Below are 23,055 nucleotides of genomic sequence, written 5' to 3'. Positions count from 1 at the left end.
TAAATGTAACTTAACAGAACGTGATTAAAATGGTAACTTGCGTACAGTTTTGGGCATAAGGGTTTTTCATGATCATATAAAACGTTTTAAACGTATACTCAAAACGTGTACTTACGTGTTGCTCTGGCAAAGCTTTAAATATAATGTAGTATGTTATTTTAAATTATTACACTGCTTTCTGAAATAATTTGGCAACCGCCCGAACTGATAACATCCGGGTAACGTTACTGTATTCACTCCGCTGTCTCTTTGCTCATGACAGCTTTGAATTTGTTACAAATGCGCTGACTAAATAATCTAAATCATTTCTGATTCGACCTAAATACGATGTAAGTGAAAAAAATAACACTTCAGCATTTGTTTATTGCAGTATATCTGCCAATAAATAAAAAACAACTCGTAATTTCGTGATTTCATGCTGAGGGCCGCCGCCCAGGAGAACGCGTTATGAAAAAAGATCAACTTTGGACTTTCAGACTTGCCGTAAAACAACAAATATGGCGTCCTCCTGCGATGTTCATGTCCGAATATGTGGCCAAGAAATGATCAAATACGATCTGGAAATCAAAGCCCTTATTCAGGTAGATCTCCTTTTTCATAACCACACTTTCGTGGTTATATTTAGTCTGTGTGGTATAATACGTTTGTAGCAACATTAATGTGGCAGTCATTATCTTTCTTACTCGACGTTAATTTCACAGTCAGTATAAAATGTAACGTTACACATTGAAAGTTTTGTTTAAGAAATGTTTCAATGTTATCCATGTTTTTTTGTGTCAGGACATTAGAGAATGTTGTGGCCCGCAGGCAGTTCTGATGGATCTGAACTCTACAGTGAAGGAAAAGTTCAACCAGTTAAGACAGAGAATTCAGGTGAGGCCAACTCTTATTCGCATTCGTCATTTATCATCGATTTATCATCATAATCTATACATTTACCGTTTATATATCGAAAATTATTATAAATAATAATGCAGTACGTAATCAAAGTAGTTTTACGTTGTTTTGTGTAAGTATATGTATTTATTCCATTCTAAGGTGAGACTGAGCTGTAATCCAAGCAAAGGGTTTTGGGTTGGTTTATTTAACATTTTTTATATTGTAGGTCACTGCATAATTTTGAATTAGTTAAAAATGTGTATCATTTAATTAGATTTTTATTGATGTTTTAGAATCTTTGAATAACACATTTTCCACGTTCAGGAGTAATGGTTAAGAAATAATGTGTGTTACAGACTCTTCAGTGGGGGTTCTAAGTCTTTTTGCTTTGATATTTATGTTCTTACATTATATTTATTTCTATTTATTATGTACATGTTGTATTATTCTTTATTGTTCTATTATTCAGAATTGGTTGTACAGTTACCAACAAATACTGCTGTGCGTGTGTGTTATTATACATTTAACAAAAAAAAAATGTTTATAGTAATACATGGACAAAATAACCTTATATGTTTATATATGTTTATTTCGCAAGTTTAAGTGTTAAACGGAATAAACGAAACACTTCTTGACAGGACATGGAACAGATGGCCAAAGAACAAGATCGGGAGACCGACAAGCAAACTATCTTGAGTGAGACAGAAGGCCATCGGAAGCAGATGTTAAGGTTAGAGAAACATCTGTGTAGTGTGCGTTTAGTCTAACTTTTTTCTAATAAGATTTCGTAAATGTTAAATTTACAAAGTAATCCCTGCCATTATGTCTTAGTAACCAGGTGGCATGGAGAAAGGCCAATCTGGCATGCAAACTTGCCATTGATAACTTGGAGAAAGATGAACTGCTTCAGGGGGGAGATTCTGTGAGGCAAAGGTACTTTATAGGTGCTTTATAGCTCCTGTCAGATTGCAGTGAGTCAAACATTTCAATACATTTGAAATTTGATGAATATTTGACCACGATCCGCACTTCCTTCTGTTGAATAGTTTATTTATAAATAAAAGAAATGGAGAAATCTGTGTTTTTTTGTGTGTTAATCACAAAATATATTTTGAACAACATTCATGTTCGTTTTGCTCACATTCCGATGTGTCACTTTAAACGCCATCGGCTCTCATATAGTTTGTTATTTTGTTTATATTATGTGGTTTATTTCATGGATGTAATGGTTTATTCATCGTGTTGCTTTTGGTTTAGGAAGGCCACCAAAGAGAGTCTGGTGCAGACGTCTGGTGACATCACAGAGAATCTTATGAGCATCAGCCGTATGATGTCACAACAGGTGCAGCAGAGCGAAGAGACCATTAGCACTCTTGGTAAAAGATGCCATGTTTCAATTTCTGAGTGATTTATTTCTTTAATGTAGCAGGTAAAATAGGGCTTTACATTTTAAATTACAGTTTCCTTTTACATTTTTTAATGTTTTTTTCCCCATTCGCTCATTTCTAGCTACATCTTCAAGAACTGTACTGGAGACAAATGAAGAGTTTAAAGCTATGACAGGAACCATCCATTTGGGGAGAAAACTCATTCTGAAATATAATCGCCGTGAACTGACCAACAAACTGCTGATCTTTTTAGCACTCGCTCTGTTTCTGGCTACGGTGCTCTACATTCTGAAGAAAAGGCTTTTCCCCTTTATTTAACAGAAAAAAGAACCATCTCTGCTTCCAACCACTTTCCGTAATGTGCTCTGCAAATGTTTCAATTAAGACTGGCTCCATGAGTTTAACCTGGCGTGTCCTTCAGAATGACTTGTGGAGGAATTCTTTGCTCAGGGAATAGAAGCACATTCAACCACAGGACTGATAATTGCATTCCCTAAATTGGATGAAAATAACCATTGAACTATCCTTTTGTAGATCTACACAATGCCAATATATTGAACTACTTAGTTTATATTAACAAGTGCGGAAATTCTCAACACAAAGGCAGGATATTAAAATGCATTTATACAATCTCAGCTTACTAATGTAGAAAATAGAAGCGTATTAATTCTATTTAAATATTTTATTTTAGCACAATTGCATTGTTTTATCTCAGTTTTAAATCTAACAGTTGGAAATCTTCATGAATTTGAAAAAAATCTGCAAGATGTTTGTGCCTTATGAACGTAGTTTTGCAACACCGAAGATACTGTATAACTTTATACTACATTCAATTCCTATGATTGTTTTGTAATAAGACGTTAGAATGTTATGGAAATGACAATTTGGCCTATTACAGCCTAGAAGATGATCAAGTTTTTGATATAAAGTATGACTTTTATGAAACATCATTAATTTTGGCAATAGCATGTTCACATTTCGCTTTATAAACGAGACAAAAATATGAAATATGTGCCGTGACATTTTTTATATTTAACTAAATTCATTACCATGTATTTTAATTGTCCATGTATTTTAATTGTCATTATGTTAATAGGAAAAATCTAAATATGTAATGCAAAATAACAACACCATAGAGAAATAAAGACAGTTGAAGATGCATTATGTTTAGTGTATTCCATTGAGAATCAGTATTAAGAAGTAAAATAACTGTGAGAATGAAGGTTTGGAGACAAAATGTGCAAAAAAAAAAAAAGATGGTCCTAAAATTAATGTCCTATAATAATTTATTCTCCCTACACTAAATATCCTTGAGTGCCATGTTTCTGTAAACTGGGAGTTACTTGACACTTTACTGTTAAACTTCTGTTTGGTCTTTACTGGTCAAGCCACTAGGTGGTGCACTAAACCTTGTTTTATCAGGAGGATATTGCTTTTGTCCTCTGAATAAGTAGTTAAAATTTTTAAAGCTTGTTTTTTAGTCTTGAAACACATTGCATCCCTCTGTATTAAAACTGAATAAAGCAAAAACGAATTTGTAACCACTTAAAAAAGAAACCGTAAACAATTGTGTCTACTCGACAAAAGACCCACAATAACTGAATAAGTTTAATTTATTGTGGAAATCGTTTTATTGATTACACTTAATATTTTGTTACAGATCCCCCCCAAAAAACGTGGGAGTGGTTGATAAAATAACAGTAAAACAACAACAAATAAATAGCACAGGCATTTATGTAAATTGACGTAACAGCACTGTACAGTGGCTGTGATAAACCCGACTTCAAAATAAAAGTCCGTAAGATAAATTTCATGCATAACTTTAGAGAAATGATTTTAAATAAAACAAATGAGTGATAGATCAACACCATAAATTTTGCAGAGGGGAGTGAATCTATGCAATGACCATTTTTATATATTACACAGCATATCAATATAGGCGCATGTTACAGAGATGAGGTAGGTCTGGATACTGTTTTGAAGTGTTTGTGTGTTGGACTACACTTTATTTAGGCTTAATCATGTATGAATCATGTTTAATTAAAAAGATATGATATCTGATAATAAAAATGTCATGTCTTGGTAAAAGCAGCATCGCAGTTGACACGTTTGTTTGCGCACTTTTGCTGCATAAGAGCTTATATCACCTGATGAGGCTGTACTTGTACTTAATATTTAGGGAGGCCACACACATTCTTTTTTAATTCACCAAATAAGTGAATCTTGTGAAACCTGGAAAGATTGGTCGTATTTTACCCCAAAATTATATTTTGCTTAATGAAATCACCACAATGCAGAACAATGGCTTTATCGCTGCAATAAGAATCACCATTAAAATGATGGCAATTGCAAACATCTACGTTAATAATGACGATGCAATAATTTGATTTTGGGGTAAAAGGTGACCCAGACATTCGCCCAAATGTTTTTGTTGTTTCAGTGCTAACAAATACTGAGCGTACGGAATGATGTCATCACAAATACTCTCTGCAGTCTTAGGAATGCACTTTGTCCACAATCTACCAACACATCTACAAAGGGTAAAACTCCTCCCGTCGAATATTGTTGTACCAGTCTGTGTTTGCACAAAATGACCTACAAAACAAACGAAAAACTAATGTAGCAATGACTAGTGTCAGCTCTAAATGTAACTTCATAACCAAGAAATACCCTGTCATCATTAAACACTGCAGCTTATATGTCCTTGAGTGAGGCAGAGATAGAGAATAGCTGTCACAAATAAGTATGTGTGGGCTGCTGAAGGCACTGAGCGGCCTCTTCACCTCCTTTTTGTGGCATTCAGAAATCTCTTCAGCTGTTTATTAGCATTAGAGATGTTGTGTTGGGCCTGAAGGCCTGAGGACGGATTGGGATGTTCATCTGCATCTTCTGTGAGCGTCCACATCTTTTCCCCATCAGCCTCGGGACGTACCAGGGCCGCAGGCGGGAGGGAATTGGCGTTGAGTCCTGGCGGGGTCGTGATGTCCGTGGTGGTTGCAGGGGCGAGGGTGGAACTGGTCTGGTCCACTTCCTTTCTGAGGACACAGAGACTTAGACTCCCGCACAGAGCTCCCCAGTTCTGCTCGCACTGAGTTCGTATTCGACGGCTGATGGCGACCCGCACCTCCTCACCACAGCCCAGCAAGATATTCACCAACTCCACGTGAGGCCTTAATAAGGAAAATAATAAGCTTTATTCACGTTATTATAAAATGCAGGCTCGTTTTTAACAAACAATGGCAGTACCCATTCACTTCTACTGTATGGACTCAAAACCAATGCCAAAGTGAATGGGTACTGCCGTTGTTCGGTTGCAAACATTCTTCAAAATATCTTCTGTTGTGTTCTGAGTAAACGATGACAGAATTTTCATTTTTAGGTGGTTGAACATACAGTATGAGTAGAATCATAATAATGCAATGACTTGACGCATGTATGTTACTACTAACCCTCTGGGAAACAGGTCCTTGAAGTGGATCATCTCCACCATGACGTTGACGTTCTCTCTCACCGCCGAGCAAAGGTTGTGCTTGATGTAACATTCGCGCTGAAGCTGAAACACCATCTCTTTTACGGCCAGACACTTGCGGCTGACACAGCTGAACTTGTGCCGCAGTCCGTGGGCCATGCACTTCAGCGCGTCTTTGATAAAGGATTTTCCCTAGGGTGATACATAAGCCGTTCGTCAACCCGCAGCCGTTTGCACACGCAATTAATGGCAAAACGCTGATTTCAGCTCAAGTGTGTCTCATTATATGGATATACTGTATAATGTGCACATTCCCAGCGCTCATTTATGAGGTGCTCAGTGGATGCTAGATATTATTGAAGCCTAAATATCTAAACACGTGACAGTTTACGTTACATTATTGCTAATTAATATGTAATAACAATCACAGTGGGTAATTACACATTAATTACATATTCTTGTTAGTATGAGTGTATAGTTACACAGTATTGAATTCGTGACATGTGACCTTATCGTTCTGAAGTGCGATTGATCAGTAAGAATCTAACCTGAGAGTCAAATTTGCCTGCGTTGTGGAGGAAGTTCATGCAGATGTCATGAAGTCCACGGATCTCGCAGGAGTTGTTGTTGAAGCACTCTAACATCCCGCAACCCACATCACCCGCATTTAAGAGGCACTGTTGAATTTCCGCTGGAGAACAGAAGAGAGAAAGTTCAGTCATTTTACTGTGTATTACCGTACAAAAAAACTAAAAATATATTTATTTTTCAACTATTGTGTGGTCGTACAATTATTCTTAACATAGTTTCTGATGATGGTTAAAGTGCAGTACAAAAAATCTGTGACTAACACACTGTAAATATAAGAATGAAGTAAATGAATGTTTATTATACTATTAAACTAATAACATGTTTCTGTAAATGATAAAATGCATACTTTAAATGCAATGTACATCACATTGAATAAAAGCATTGACCAAAAACATACTGTAGTAACCCTATTTTTCGTATTAAAATCATAGTAACCACAAATTTACTATGGTCTCACCATTACCATAGTTTATCCATGGTCTATGGATCTATGGTTACTGTAATTTTACTATAATAAAACCATGAGTAGTTTTCATAAGGATCGACACTGTAAATATATACACTGTTGGCAGATTGCTATTTGAAAGTTTCGAAATACTTGAAACATTTTTTATCGAATGATTCAACTTTACGAACAAAAAGGCATTTAATTCAATTTCTAAATATACAAAATACCAACATCATTAGGTTGAGCATACCAGTAATGAAAAAAAAGAGTAGAAAATTAGGGGGGAACAAAAATAAATCAGTAAAAAATGATAAGAAACAGAAAAAAAAACAACAGAAAGAGGCTTACTCAAATTAACCTGTGTTAAATACTCGAAACATTGCGCCTTCGTTATGTTTGGCGCGTAAGGTGTGACGTCATCGCTCGTTTGCCTTTCCGTCTCATCTATTCAGATTTTCCCTCCAGATTTAACGTGCACCGCGTGTAAGTTTACGAACAGTTATTTACATTATTTAAAATATTTTACATTTTAACAATCTTATTGATTTAGATTGAAAAGCTTTTTAATGCGCTTTGAGTTGCAAACAGTACCATCTGACTTATGTAAAAAAGCAGTAGCCTCGGACAGACTCCGTCATCTTTCTAAGTAGAAGTTAGATAACAAACCGCATTAAAGTTGTATAAAGCTGTAATAAAAGTCATTTGAACAGGTAGATGGATGCATGAGATAGTTTTACCTGTGTTCTGCAGAGACAGTCTCCTCTTCTGGATATTCATTGATCTCTCCTGCGAGCTGTCATGAGCGCTGCTCGACTCACTCGCGCCAGTTTGCCGCACCGCCAGTACAAATAAAAGCACTCCTATGATAAACCGAGCACGCATTTCTGACGGTAATGACAACGCTGTCTACACCTGCGGATTCCGTTTGTGCCGTGCGTCTGGATCACTTTCAGATGAGCATACACTGTGTGGACGTTCATGCGGTGAAGAGAGAAGCGCAGTGAGAATGGGGGGCAATGGATGCTGCCTATATTTCCTCTAACTCATGTCAGTTTGGATGAAGGAGGTGAGCAGGTGTTGACCAATCACAGTCACGGACACTACAGCAGCCGTGCGTCCATTCAAAGTCCACAGCGGCACGGAGAGGGGAGACCGGGGCTAGTTGTCACAGGTTACGTGCTATTTTATCAATTGCTTAGTTTAATAAAAGTTTTGTCTGAAATTTGATTTATTACGGTGTTTATTACATTTAAAATGCGCGTTTGTTCTAAAATATCGCCTTCGTTTAATAAACAGTGTATAAACAGCAGGATGTCACTGTGACAACATGCCCCACTGGTGAATCAATGAAATGAGCTTTGTTTCTGGCAAATGCTGGTAAAAATGACCTATAAAAGAGGGAGCATACCCATTTTGACAGAAGAATAGTATACAAAGTAAAGTACAATATACAAAGCTTTGTTTTGACTTTCTAAGGGGTTTGTGTATGGCCAACCCCCTCTGTAATTCCCAATCGCAACCTAGTCATATGATCGTACAGTACCGCAGCCTCCAGCTATCAGGTGGCGGTGGAAAAATGTCCCGTTAGGAATACACATGGTAAATCTATTACATGGACCTGATAAGGATTTACATGTCCAGACTCAGTTAGTCAGTAACCTAACCCAATGGTTAGCTAAAATAATCTGAAAACAGAAAAACAAACATTAACAAACAGGAGCCAAAATAAATGGCATGGCCTTATTGTTGCATTGGTTGTAACATAAAAGGACGCAAATGATATATTCTGTACAAGCTATATGTAGTGTAGCTACAGTATATGTATATAGTGTTTTCTGAATGAGAACATGGTCAAACCTTTGCGAAACGAGGCTGTTTCTGTGTGGGGTTTGTACACGTTGGTGTATTGTTCTGAGAATGTGTTTATAGTTGTCAGAAAATGGTGAATTGTTTCATGAATTGTGTGTTAGCAATCGAGAAAAACTGTAAATGGGGTCTTCTTGTCATACTCTTTTAAATATTTTAAATAAATATTCCAATATATATTTCATTCAAATAAAAATCATATAGAATTTCAAAGAAAATCAGTGAGCCAGATACAGTTTCATACAATGAACTATGGTTATTTTCCCCATCAAAAGGCAATGCAAAAGATTTCACTGCAATGTTTTGCTTGAGGTGTATAGCGGACCATCTGTTTACCAAGATCTATTTATTAATTCTGCTAGAGCATTGAAGAGACGCGAGGTGAGAGGCAGTTGAATGCTTTCACTGGGGCCTCCTGCCAAACCAAACATATCCCCTTGGCATCCTTACATTAGTGCCGTCAATGGCCTACATCCACAATAAGCGCAGCAGCTTTGGAAACGAGACCCCAGCTGAGGAGGAATGGAAAGCTTATTATAGGCTATATTTGGCATGGAAATGCACTTGTGAATGGGCTGCAATGATACTAATTGTAACCATATATGATTTATTTAACACATCTTATTTTAATGACATAATTTAGTATTGAGGTTGGTTGTTGCATCATCGCTGAGTGTTATAAACACAAGGAATAGCCCATAATTATCTGTCAGTAAATGTAGAACTGGAAGGCAAAATTGCACGATTCCACACTGTTTACAACCCTGCTTAAACTGAGTTATTTCAGAGTGAAACAGGATTTTATTTACTAAACATATACCAGAATAAAGCTTGTGTTTAAGGGCAATGTGTTCACAGATTTAATCTCCCGCGAGTGGTGAATGATGGTTGTTTATGGATGCGGGCGGGGAAAGCTGACTTTTGCATCGGTTCAGTTCACCATGTTTGCTCTTCATGTCGAAATGTACTCAGATTAACACCTAAAGCATGAAAATACACTCTGATGGCAGGTTTGCAATGTAAAAAAAAATGCATATAGTTGGCGTCAATCTTAAGTCACAGACTGCTTACAGCACATTGTTAAAGTCGTGCTATAAAATTCAGGCTGTACATGAAGATAATCTTTGCCTTGTCCTCAACAGGTGTATTTTGTTGCCAAATCTTGAATTTTTCAAATTGTGAAGATTTACTTTTCAATTGGACAAGATTTACATATGATTTAAATAAAACCTAAAGCAATCTTGTCTTTGCTAAAGTTATTTATGTATTTGCTGTATTGGAAGAGTGGTGAGGTTGCGAGTTGCAACCAATGGCTCAGTCCACCCCTCCCCCCTCCCTTTCGAAACATTACGGTGGCTGACGCAGGACTAAGATGTCGTTGCATTTTCGCTTCTTTGCCGAGGGAGATAATGTTACAAATCGCGTTCTGTAGAGCAGTTTGTCCGTTTAGGGCTTCTGTAGAAACAACATGGCGAATTCCACGCAAGGGAACCCGCGGTGTGTGTATGTAGGTAGAAATAGCTCTTTCTTAAAACCTAACGCTTCATTATGTAAGCTCTTTATACACCTCTGTATATTATGTATATTATATTGCATTTCTGTCAATAGATCCTCCTAAATATTACACATTGGACCTATAAGTGGTTTTTATTCTAAGATGTTTCAGTGCGAGAGTAATACATACTCCTGTGTGTTTAATTAAGATTATTTTGGCAGGTTTATGAATTTTCATATATATCTAAAAAAAGAAACATATATGTTTTGTCTCCTTATCAAAAAACACAATGAGACGGGTTAATGCTAAGCTTGCAGTAGGTAATTTAGAGCAGTTAATGTCTTGAGTGTTTTTCACTGTCTGATTCCTCGCTGGCACGTGTTTAAGTTATTAGAAATATGTAAATGTTTACTATATTTGCAATGGCGTTTGCTCTTGTGTTTATAAATTGGGTACATGCTATCCTTCTGGCTTAAGCATGGAGAACAGCGATGTGTGTCTGAACTAGTATACAAACAACTGTGACAAGAATTACAGGTCAGAGACTTTAAATGGAGAAGTTTCCTTGGATTTTCTTCCTATGAATAATCTGAGGAATCTGAATAATGAGAAAATTACCGCTGATATGCAAACAAAGTATGAAATTCTAACAACTTTCAAAAATGTGCTCAAGAATGATGCTATATAAATAAACACATGACCTCACTAGCAAACACATGAGATTTTTGTGCCCCTTTAAGTGCACCAGAATATAGGCTACTCTTGTCTGTAGGTCTGAGGTGTTTGGGATTCTTGAAATGTCTCTCTGATTAACTTTTCTTTCCCTGACTGAATTGTAGCACAAAGGGTATACCCATTGGATCCATGTCCATTCTGGCTCCTCTGCATCAGTTACATACCAAAGTTTAATGCTTGGTTGGAACAAAACCACTGAGTATGAGTAATAGTCAGAAACTGTTGTTAGTCAGTCATTCCCAAATGTAAATACCCACCTGCGTCAGGTGACTTTTTTGGGAAAGTCACGTTTACTTTCAGGAAGATCTGTTTATGCCTCCGTGTGTCAGATGTCTTGCCCACGCACGGTTTGAAGAGGATTTACACAACATAATGGCTTTAGCCTTGGTTAACCCTATTGTTGATCATAAAATGACCCCTGTCCCACAAACACGTTCTTACAAATACATGTACCCATGAACCCTATGTTATGACCAGTGCAGCTTTAGCAAACACGTCGCTCACATATAGAAAAAGCATTTGAAGAGCAATGCCTTTACATGTTTGCGAGGTGCATACTTAGGGAACGACTTCATGTCAGTGTGATCCTTTTGATTTGGTAACATTAAATACCATGTTAAATGTTTTTTTGTTGAAACAAATATTGGTCAGCCAGATATGCTAACAGCTTTTGATTGCTGAAAAATGGTTAAAGAAAATGCTGGTAAAACTTTACATTAAGGTACCCTTTATAAAGCATTTATAAATGTGTTCATTAATGATAAATAAGTCATTTACAAATACATTATGAAGCAGTTATAACTGCATGAATAAAAAGAGGGATTCTAATGAAATACCTGCCAAATAATGAGCCATTTTTAACTCACATGCTATAAATGCTTAATAAATGTATTCATTATTTACTTGACTCGAAAGCAGGTTCATTATTATCTTGATGCTGTTTGCAATATAGGCTGTCAGACTGGACACTGTAGGGTGTTATGTTGTTTATTTTATACCTGCTCACTATTTGGCAGGTATTTCATCAGAGTCCCCCTTTTTATTCATGCAGTTATAACTGCTTTATAATGCATTTGTAAATTACTTATTAATCATTAATGAACACATTTATAAATGCATCATCAAGGGTACCTTAATGTAAAGTGTTACCAAAATGCTTTGCGTTGTTTAAAAGTCTAATTTCAACCTAAAATATTTTGATGGCAGGGCTCATATTCCAAGGTCATTTCACTGCTTTGACTTCAGCTTGTATATTCTACAAACACTACAGCAAGGTACGATGATTATTATGTCAAAGAACGTAAACATCATGTAGTATGTTCCAGAAAGAGAAGCAGGTCAAGGCTGTGTGTGGGATTTGTGTGTTTACATGATGTTTTGCTTTCACAATGTATAACTCCATACATTACAAACGAAAAACAATTAAATATACACCATATTATATAATAACACTATCTATAGAGACTGCTTGTATTTGTATTCATTATATTTATTAGAACAGTAGTGTACATGTTCTTTAACATCGAACTTTATTGACCAAATCAGACAACCAATAGAGTTACACAAATGTTGACATCTACAGTGGAATGTCCCAAAGACTTTTCATAGAGCACAACTGGTAGAGCACAACGCTAGCAATGACAAGTTCATGGGTTAAATTTCAAGGGAACACATGTACTGAAAGAAAAATCTGAATTCACTTTAAGTAGCTTTGGATAAAATCATCAGGCGTACATTGAAGTGTCAACCAGATACCGATGCAATTTACAGTATTATCATATGTGTTGTATTAACATGAATAATCACAGTTAATATCAACGCTATTGTCAAAACTGGGAGCCTTGTCAACACCCCTATGTACAATATAAATATTGCCTAAGAAAATATGTTTCCCATGTAAAATAGTTATGAATTGCTGTGAGATTGTGTTTGTTGTTGTGATTTGGTCTCCGTGCCTAAAATATTTACAGAATGATTTAAAACTATACTTTTCATTGAATATCCCTGTTGAAAAAAACAGCATATGCTGGGTTAGGTATGTTTTGATACTGGTTTGACCAGCTTAAACCAGCTATGGACCAGCACATGACCAGCTAAGGACCAGCTTAAACCAGCACATGACCAGTTTAAACCAGCACATGACCGTTTAAACCAGCACATGACCATCTTAAACCAGCACATGACCAGCTTAAACCAGCACAAACCAGCATCAAAACATACCAAACCAGCATATGCTGGTTTTTTCAACAGGGTTTGTTTAAGATAGCTACAAATGCCAAACTCATATACAGTAGTGTTCATTGGCAATTGCCGCTCTGGCAATGTAAAATTATGCTATTTTCCTGTATCGGGTACTGCAGGGATGACATATTTTTGTAGGCAAAAACCAGAAGCGAGTTAGCATTTTAGCACTTCCGGTTCCATAGTCCCAAAGTCAATGGGTTTTTGGTTAAATGTCTGAAATTAGGTGTGTGGTTAACCAAACCTCTGAACATTTTTATGTTTATTCTATGACAAAACACACTATAACCCGCTCTTGATTTTTAAAAGTTTTATCGTGTCTTAAAAACGGCGGTTGCTAACAAGTTGCTAAAAGCGACTATCCTTTGGAGGGGACATTAAACGTCGTTAAATTCTCACAAAAAAATGCAACTTGGACACAATCTCTAAAAACGTGGTTTAATAAAGTTTGAAAAAGTTGGTGGTGACGTTGATATCGAGCGACCGTAGTGTTTATATCCTCATGTTTGCTTTTTACTTCTGGCAAATGTATTTAGGCTTCAAAATAAGAAATATTGTGTTCATTTGTAAAGATTATCTTGATTGGCAAAACGTGTGAATATCGTAAACCTTTGTTAATAACAGAGCTTGTTTTTTGTGATCTTCCAGGTCTATGGGAAAAATCCATTTGGTCGAGGGAACCAGTGCGGGCTGGCCTACAAAAATACGTCATCTCTGCACCAGTCTATTTGCAGAATGTTCTGTAACGTACCAAAAAGGCATGAAAACCCTCTAGGAAATTTTATCGTACAAAGTCAGTTTAATAGGAATCTGCTCGAATCCAGTATTGAACAAACAGCAAGTTGCTTGGTTCAGCAGCAATCTTCCCTAGAAGATTTAAAATGCTGGTAAAAGTTTGCAGTGCGATGCTAAACATGACTGGACTTTGAGAACACCTGTAATGTGTTACGTATAAGCACCACTGGCAACAACCTACACAACATTGACATAAGTGCTAACGTATTTCTATAAAAACTGCATTGTAAATGACCTTTCCTGTCCAGCGAGACAATTCACTCTGGCTTCCTCAACATCTGGGCAGCAAAGTTTTGTATGCAGGGCTGATGTGAGTTGTCCATTGTAATGAATCTCCTCCACATCGGGTGAGAAAATGCAAAGAGCAATTAAACTCAACAGATGCAGCAGGACGTCTTGAGGAATGGGGATTTCATTGTTGTGGCTTGAGCTCTGGAAGGCCAACTCGAGAGCGACCAGCAGCTGTGAATCAGGAGAAGCTGGGGGTGGACGGGCTGTTGGATTTCCTACACACCCCATACCCCCCCATCTGTACTCAGTAATTACTCTGGTGATTTATAATGTCCAGAAGACAAATGCAATGTCAACTGAGACGTTCCTCCCAACCGATGCCCTGAACATACAATTTCACACTACATTACCAACCCTCTCCAAGGGCAGCGGGATTTAATTGCCGCATATTCCAGGCCAAAAGTGCTGTGTCACTTGTTTCCTCGCAGTGCGAGTTTTCAACATTCGACAGCTTCTTTCGACACGTTAAGAGCTGCCGGGGGATGAAATGTGAGAACTTAATTCACCCGTGGAGTAATCTGCACATAATTCCTGGAATAACACAAGAACTGAGAACATAGATACATTTGCAGAATTCGCCCTCATGACCCTTTTATACGCTAAACTGTAACAAATCACACGTGTTAACCTGGTCTGTATCTATTTAATGATATTTCATGTTTAATTTAGTAGGGCTGACATATCTTTTATTTGATCTCTCAATATTTTACTCGATATGCATCTCAATATTTTTGCTTTTACTTTAGATGAACTAAAAAGTGATTTTCTTTTGCCTCAGTTAAATAAAATGCATTATTTGAATAGAACATTCTACAAGTTTAATGCAACAAAAATGTTAAAAATCACAGTAAAAAATAAATGAATTAAAACAGTAACTAATATATTTAGGCGACCCAGGTAAAAAAAACAGTAGTGTACTGTACACCTTTTTTATTTACACTTCATTATTTCACACATTAAGTTTGTAGTTAATATATTAAAATATAGTCTTTAGTACTATTTTATTATATTATTTATAAATGCCACAGTTGAGTACATTTAGATCTTCTTAAGTTTAAGTAAAAGTAGAGTAGTTTTTGTATATTAAGTACAAAATTAGTGTGTGAAAATAGAGCACGTTTAAGTGTATTTTAGTGCACTTTTTTCACATGGAGAGCGACCACTTAGTACTTTTTATTAAATGAATACTTATAGCCTAAATGCTATTTTTATTGTGACAATTTATGTTTTGCGCAACTCGTGCGATGTAAAAGGGAATGAAACTGGTATTTGGAATTGATACTGGTATTAATCTTAATCTCAATATTCCGTATTCATGATATTTTATATAATTTTATATCTTCAGCACAATCATCTTAACGATGTATATAATATATAGAATACATCGCCATAGAATTTAGTGCTAAATAGAGTCCAACAAAAAAAGTAAAATAGTAAGATTTACTTCATGAAACACATATCATTTACTTTTCTTTTCATGGAACACAAAAGGGGAACATTTTAAACAATATCTACGATTTTCATATAGGCTAATGAAAATTAAAGGGGACTGGAGGACCACAGACAAAAAAAGACTAAAATAAAAGTTATCAGAAATACACTATTCTAGGTCTTCTGAGGCCACACAATATATTTTAATATTAAATTCATTACTGAACATATTTGTGAATAAACAAAATTAGGCTACATTTAAGAAACCTTCCTGTAGTGAACGTTCTCAAACGTAGGAAAACCACGCCCCCTATTGGCCTTGCTCTTTAATCACAAAAGAAAAAACAGTATTATTTGATAAAAGTATAAAAAATCCACCAGAGCAAGCAAGAGCTTGCAGACAGCTCAACGCCATCTCTCAGTTCACACTGAGCCTTTCAAACCAGAGTCAGATCAGGTTTCTATATATGGGGAGGAACTACAGCAAAGCATCTTAACAGGCATGATGAACGCTGGGTTCAGGGCAGAGTCGCCCAGAAACGTTGCCAAGATCAGAGCTGGAAACTCAAGCTTGCACCTGGACTATTAAATATTTTGTTATCATGAACAGCAAACGTGTCATGGACTTGGTGTCTAACAGACAGGTGGACAAACACTGTGTGACATTGCCATGTGAAACCAGTTGCCTGTGGATGACCCAGTGGCCTTAAGACATAAAACACTTAAGACATACAGAATATCCTAGGGATGAAACGATATTGAAATCCCACAGTTTCATAATAATACCTTGTTGCTTTGATGTATGAAGTACAGTATGCGATAGGTCAAATGACTTAAAGGGGTCATATGACACGGCTAAAACGAATATTATGGTTTGTTTTAGATGTACTGCAATGTGTATACACGATTTAAGGTAAACGCTGTATTTTCCACATACATAATGTGCATGTTTGTATCTCCTCTTTGCTCCGCCTCTCTGAAACGCACAGATTTTTTACAAAACTCATCTCTCTGAAAAGCGAGGTGTGCTATGATTGGCCAGTTAACCAGTGCGTAGTGATTGGTCGAGTACTGCAAGCGTGTGACGGAAATGTGACGCCTCTTACCATATTTGGAACATCAGGTTGTACTGACAGGTACGCCCACTTTACTTGCGTATACATTTGGGCAGTCTTAGTCAAATCATACCACGAACTGACGTAGATTTGTGGGGGTGTGGTTACACGAGGCGTTTCAGGCAGGTCTGGGTGAGCATTCGCTTTTAGATAGAATGCATCTTTTGTTCCGACACTTTAATTTTTGCAATTTTAAGTGTCTAATACATGCATGGGCAACTTATAACACACCAAAGACACAGAAAAACACGTGTTCACGCCATATGACCCCTTTAAACATTGCAATTATGTACAAATTAACCATGTCATAAACTGTCCTCTTTTCTGTATCCTCTAATCATAAATGTTGCTTTGAAGTGTGAAGTATAGTAAGAGATAGGTCAAATGACTTAAAAATGGATGTCCTAGGCTTGTCGAACGACTTGAGGCGAGTAGGACAGAATTTTCATTTTTCAGCCTTTAATTCATGAATTACCATCAACTGCACAATTGTGTAATATGTGAATCTGAACTCATATTTAGAAGAACCCATCACCTAAACATAAATACCTCAACAAACAGCCAATGTCACAAGACACAAGACTGCAGCTCTTTAGCAACCTGTCCGGCATCTGTCGAGCATCCGACTGTACTGAACATTCCCAGCAGAGAGGTGCTGAAAGACAGAAACAAGCTGCAGCGGTCGACCTTTGTCCCGGCCCGGGACATGACACCTCTCCTGAGGCTCCTCCATTACCAAAAATTCCTCCTCTGGAAATTCATGTCACAGGGATGCCGGAGATTCGAACGGAGTCCGGGGGTCACAAAGCTTTACCCCCAAATGATTTCAATCATGTAACACTGTGTCCGCGTAGTACAGAACACGGTGTACTTTTGAGGGTACTCGCTCAGGTTTATGTCCAGATGGAATCGCAAAAATGCTTGTAGAGGATTACCTCTTAAAAATGTCACAGAAGCGCTTACGGGCCAAGTCATTATGCAGTGTATTTCCCACAATGAATGACAATAACTGAACAGCAATGATCCAACAAAATTAGAAGTTTTGTTACAAAGTTACATTTATTGTACAAATGTTTTTATGAGTTCCATATTGCAAAAAAAAACACACAAAAAACAAATCAGAAGCATTTCCTCAATCCAGCTGTGTAAGAAGGGTCATGTCGTTGGTTGATTATAAATAAAAAACTACTTCATGTTTTTTAATTGTAGATATCATTTCATTGTACTGAGGTTTTCATTAGTCATTGCAATCCCTCAAAAATTGTTATATCGAATAAAACATATGTAGCTAAAACACATTCTGTATTTTACGGTGCTTATTTGAAATGCAAAAATCAGTAAAGATGCACAAAGTAATTTCTTGGTTTAATTTCCTGATCGATGACACGTTTATTGTCCATTAGATGGTTGAATGATTTAGAGGTTCGATTCATTTCCTTATGACTTACAAATATCCTATAGCATAAAGTCATTGTGTTTTTGCGGCAGTGTTGCTGGCTGTTTCCTGCGGCTCTGCTTCAGTGGTTGAATCCGACGGCCCGTCGTCTTTGTTCTCCGCTTCTAGAAAGTCATGAATGGCTTTCTCAATGTGAGGTCTGAAGATATGGTTCAGTTTAGGGTCCACCACCTGTGTAATGATCCGGTCTACACCTGACTCCAACATCCCTGACCTGTGTAAATAAACACAAGTCTTTCTTTGACACTAAATACTTGATAGGTATGTAACGATTTACAACGTCTACCAATATTGTGATGATACTATCATTTTCCACATACACTACATTTATTGGAGATGTAAATTTAAACTTTAATTTTGTTTTAGGAGTATGTTTTGGTGAATTCTCAAACATTAAACGCAATATACAAAGCAATACAACAAAACCAAAACATGCAGTATAACACAACAAAAACATCGCAGTATCTGAAATGATACATACTGAACTACACTCTGTCTCAGCACGTTCCTAACTTGGTTCTTGTTGATGGACGGATTCCATTCTTGAGTGGTGAGATGATTGGACACAAAGTTGTCCACTTTCTGTCTCAGATTCTGATACGCTGGCTGGAAAGAGATACATTTAGATATTTGTAAACAATACAGATGTTGCATGGGTGGGTGGATGCATGTAGGCAGAGAGATGAACCAGGCAGACAGATGCTGTAAAACCTAAAAACTTATGCATAGGTTTTAAGTCAGTTTACAATCAAGTATTTAGGGCAGGATCGAACATGCAAATGAGCCTTTAATGACCCAAAATGATGTCTGGGTAGGTAGCTCACCCACCAGTAGTATACACATGGTCAACTCCACTCATTACTGAGACAAGAAGAATTACTTAAAATTGAAATTTTCAGTGGAAAATTCAGAGTTTTTGGTTATTCGTATATTGAAAATAAAATAGTAATGCCAAGTTAATTTATGCAACAAACCCATAACCTTTGTCCACCTGTTCCTGTATTTGTAAAATAGTAAAACTATGATAAAACAAATGGTAATCAATCTGCCAAAAAACACAGTGACTACTGTCGAATGCCCTGTAAATATGCAATGTAAACAGTGTGGCCAATATAAGCACAGAGAGAAAACAAAACCCCGCAAAATAAGTAAATACAAATTGTGAAGTGACGTAACGTTGGTTTCACCTTCGTGTCGACGTCTGCCAGACAGTCTCTTCTGAACTCATCAAACAGGCCTCTGTTCTTCAGATGCTCCACTATGAGCGCGATGAGCTGCGGGTCTCCGGGAGGAAGACTGCTCATATTACTGCTCCCTTCTGCCATCATTTATTACAACGATTTAATCACGTAAGTTACATTTACTCAAACCGCTGACTTCAAACGGCCCTGTCAGCCTTAAAGTCAAGTGACGTCGAGATTATTATATTAGACGTACAAGCCTTCAAATAATAAATAAATAATTTCTAACGCGACAACCACAGTATGAAAACAAAAGCTCTTGCGCGTCTTCTTCTGTGTTTCTGTGCCTGGATGCGAACAAGCAGATATACCGCCACCTGCCGGACGCAACGAGAACTGCCACTCAATGTCACAACTATGTTTTGGTTTCGTATTATAATCAATAAACAAGACACTGTTCAACTTAAAAATGTGCCATTAAAAGTTGCTAAACAAATCATAAATAAATTAAAACTAATAGGAGATTACCATACAAATAGCATAATAGCCTCACATAAAGGGCTAGGTTTTCACTTACTATTTTTCAAACCAAGAACCAATAACCTCTCATGTCCACCTTGAATGACACAAATTGGATTTTCATAACACAAACTGTAACAGTGTTTCGCACACATTGTAAATGTTCTCTTTTTTTGCTGCCTCAAATTTTTTTATATAATTAAATTGACTGTACGTGCCCTTTTATTGTGCTATTTTCAATGTTTCAATGTTTTACATCCACTCGAAACGAGTTAAGCAATTTAAATGTATTATTACAGCAGTTTGGTTACAGTGCAAAAATTACAGTTCATGATCTGTATTTGGTAAGTGAATAAATAAAACAGTAATTAAAAACAGTAATTGCTAACTTTACTTTTGCTTTACATTAAAGTTATTTAAAGGTATTAGTTACTTAAACACAATAAGAGTAACCGTGCAGTAGTATGTTATTGAATCTACGGTTACCGTAGTAAATATTTGTAAGGCCATTTCAAAGGAGTGTCTAATAAACCCCACATTTACACGATTTATGATTGTAATAAAAGGAATATTGAGAGGATATCTCATAACATTTCAACACTAATAATTATGATATCGTGTAATTGGATGATTTTAATCATGAAGTCTTCCATGTTTGCTTCGTCGGCCAGATAAAATGGTTGCCAAGCAACAACAAAGAGGAACCATGGAGACACTGATGAGGGGAAATGTGACAAATATATGTCCCCTGTGGCCCCTTATTAGTTGAAAACCATGTGTCTATATCACTAGAAATATTAACAGTTTTAATAATAATTTTAACAGGTTAGTGACACTTGAAGCATGCCCACATGTTTTCTCATTGCTGTTTATTATTCCTTTATGGCGTTTTGAATAGAACTAACAATGCATTTTCTGTTACTGCTTTCTAATTTCCAAGTTTTGATCTAGTTGGTGGTGTTTGAGATTATTATGGTATACCTTCATAAATCTTATCACCTGTGATAAGTGACTCAGTGGTCTTCATATTTGACCACAAGATGGAGACATACTATAATGTAATTCAATGCATGCAGCTGCATTTTTAAGCCATGGCAATTTTGTTTGCTAAAGAGGACTAGGATCATCCAAAGGTTTCATTAAAAAATATAGACATTATTCATTAAACTTACTATTTTAGTTTATTTCCTAAATAAATGAGTCTAGTTATTATATGATAGAAAAAGTATTTTCTGAAAAATCTTACTAACTCACATAATGCAACTGACTTCATTTCTTTTTTTAAACATGATGATGATTGTTCACATTATTAGTGATAGTTTTAACAGATGACATCTTTGATATCTCTGGATAGCATATTACCTCAGAGGAGTTGAAATATGCTATCATTTGGACTACTTTTATGCCGGTTGTGGACACGCGGTTCTAAAACAATATGAGCATAAGTAATAGTTCTGATTTTCAGAGAGTCTGTCCTTTCTATGTAACTTTTAACACAGTGATTCCTCAACTTCAGATACTGTACAGCCTTTATGTCTCTTACCATAGTAAAATAAAATCTTTATTACAATATAAACAGTGCTGATGGAGCATGTTTTGGCACAATCCTGATGGAGCAGGATTGACAACTTACATTTAGCCATTCCATAATTTTATCAACATCGAAAACTGAAGGAGATGACAAGCAATTTATATCACAAATCACATTACAGTTAGAGTATTTTATACTTTATAAATTTAAATGAAATGGTTAAATGTAAATTTCATCCACAGTATCTGAAGTTGAGGAATCACTGTGTTAAAAGTTACAAAGAAAGGACAGACTGCTTATAAAATGCTCTGAAATCAGTGTGAAATTAAAATAATATCACTGTAAAAAATCCTGTAAAAAAAGATATTTTCTGGCAGCTGGGGCACCAGAAATATTCCGTAAAATAAATACAATTAATTTTCCCCTGTTTTTACTGTACATTTGTGCACTTTTTCTGTAATTTGACTGTATTTCAAAAGTAGACTGTAAAAAATAATCCCGTAAAAATTTTCCGGCAGCTGTGGCACCAGAAAAAGTCTTTTTTTGCAATTTTTGACTGTATTTTGTGAAAAATCTGTAAAACAACAACAGTACAATTCTGCAAAATTACGGGTTTTTTTACAGTCTATGTTTGTTTCATGAAATATACATATATGTGAAATAACCACTTTCACATCCTCATGTTATTTCATATGATTTTCATTCATCCATCAAACACCACAGGGGATGTAGCATTTTGAACAAAAGTGAATGGTGACCAGTAGCTTTCAAAACCACCAGATAAATCACCATAAAAATACCATAAGAGCAGCAAATCACAACAGACTAAATGAAAAAATCCTCCCCTCTGCTCGGTTAAATCACTATTAAAAAAAGCTTAAAGAAAATCAAACTTGTATTGCAAATGAAGTCTGGAGGACATATCCAAATTAAATGTGTCAGATTAAATGATCGGAAACAAGCATTACCATCTTCACCCTTATATTAGTGTGTCAATCAACTTCTGAAAGTCATTCATCAGATTTTGACCTTTGAGAACATTCGGTGCGATTAAACGCAATACATCACAAAAACACTTGACATCAAATAGTTCCAGTTTAAACACAATTAAACCGTTTTTTATGAGTGCAAAGCAAACAGGCCCTGAAATAATCCCACATTTATGACCATGTGAAACAACGTATTATATAACCAATCAAAACTTGGTGGGCTGTGCTTGTAGACATAGGCATTAACTGGATTCCCAAATGATGGTGTGAATTATTACCCACTCCTTTGTGTGGGCCACGTTTATGGCGCCTGCTCCTATATTGTTCAATCCATCCGAGGCCACTGAGAGATAAACAGACGTAAGTGGATACGAGATTATCAAGCTTGGCAAATACAGCAGATACCCTGCCTCTCTCTATTCACTCCACACAAAGTCACGGGGCTTCTGTATTGGATTTCCTTTTGACATCTCTAAAGATATTGAACAAGCGTCAATGGAGGCTCATCAGCTGGAAAAGTCTGTGCAAACGAACCCGGTTGGCCACAAAAATCTAATTTACTGCGCTGAATGAGCATACAAGTCTTTTCGGTTGCCAAGGCAACTTGCTCCTCCATCCCCATCTCCCCAAGCCGT

At 36.5% G+C, this 23,055-nt stretch overlaps 2 protein-coding genes across 2 annotated transcripts; one reads left to right on the top strand and one right to left on the bottom strand.

Moving 5' to 3' along the window:
- The first annotated feature begins 235 nt into the window (after nucleotides 1–235).
- Nucleotides 236–3,426, top strand: bnip1b (BCL2 interacting protein 1b). The gene is made up of 6 exons (XM_057359972.1): nucleotides 236–581; nucleotides 781–873; nucleotides 1,518–1,609; nucleotides 1,711–1,812; nucleotides 2,137–2,255; nucleotides 2,389–3,426. The coding sequence occupies exons 1-6, from the start codon at nucleotides 498–500 to the stop codon at nucleotides 2,583–2,585; spliced, it is 687 nt and encodes a 228-aa protein (XP_057215955.1). The 5' UTR covers nucleotides 236–497; the 3' UTR covers nucleotides 2,586–3,426.
- A 463-nt stretch (nucleotides 3,427–3,889) lies between these two features.
- Nucleotides 3,890–19,719, bottom strand: stc2b (stanniocalcin 2b). The gene is made up of 7 exons (XM_057360968.1): nucleotides 19,388–19,719; nucleotides 18,682–18,806; nucleotides 18,228–18,414; nucleotides 7,513–7,681; nucleotides 6,285–6,427; nucleotides 5,717–5,928; nucleotides 3,890–5,437 (listed from the first exon to the last, which is right to left on the bottom strand). Exons 1-7 carry the CDS (start codon nucleotides 19,526–19,528, stop codon nucleotides 5,047–5,049), a joined length of 1,368 nt encoding a protein of 455 aa, XP_057216951.1. The 5' UTR covers nucleotides 19,529–19,719; the 3' UTR covers nucleotides 3,890–5,046.
- Nucleotides 19,720–23,055: the final 3,336 nt, after the last annotated feature.

This window comes from Triplophysa rosa, linkage group LG19 (genome assembly GCF_024868665.1).
Source record: "Triplophysa rosa linkage group LG19, Trosa_1v2, whole genome shotgun sequence".
In the NCBI taxonomy this organism is placed as follows: Eukaryota; Metazoa; Chordata; class Actinopteri; order Cypriniformes; family Nemacheilidae; genus Triplophysa; species Triplophysa rosa.
The sequence above is the reverse complement of the archived record's forward strand: the minus strand, read 5'-3'. Positions and strand labels throughout refer to the sequence as shown.

Bases quoted from the DNA above. Each gene is read 5' to 3' on its own strand.
- bnip1b (XM_057359972.1), top strand. From the start codon at position 498: ATGGCGTCCTCCTGCGATGTTCATGTCCGAATATGTGGCCAAGAAATG. The intron at 874-1,517 runs GTGAGGCCAACT...ACTTCTTGACAG, and splicing joins AGTTAAGACAGAGAATTCAG to GACATGGAACAGATGGCCAA. The intron at 1,813-2,136 runs GTACTTTATAGG...CTTTTGGTTTAG, and splicing joins GGAGATTCTGTGAGGCAAAG to GAAGGCCACCAAAGAGAGTC.
- stc2b (XM_057360968.1), bottom strand. From the start codon at position 19,528: ATGATGGCAGAAGGGAGCAGTAATATGAGCAGTCTTCCTCCCGGAGAC. The intron at 18,807-19,387 runs GTGAAACCAACG...ATCTCTTTCCAG, and splicing joins TGGCAGACGTCGACACGAAG to CCAGCGTATCAGAATCTGAG. The intron at 5,929-6,284 runs GTTAGATTCTTA...GTATCACCCTAG, and splicing joins CAGGCAAATTTGACTCTCAG to GGAAAATCCTTTATCAAAGA.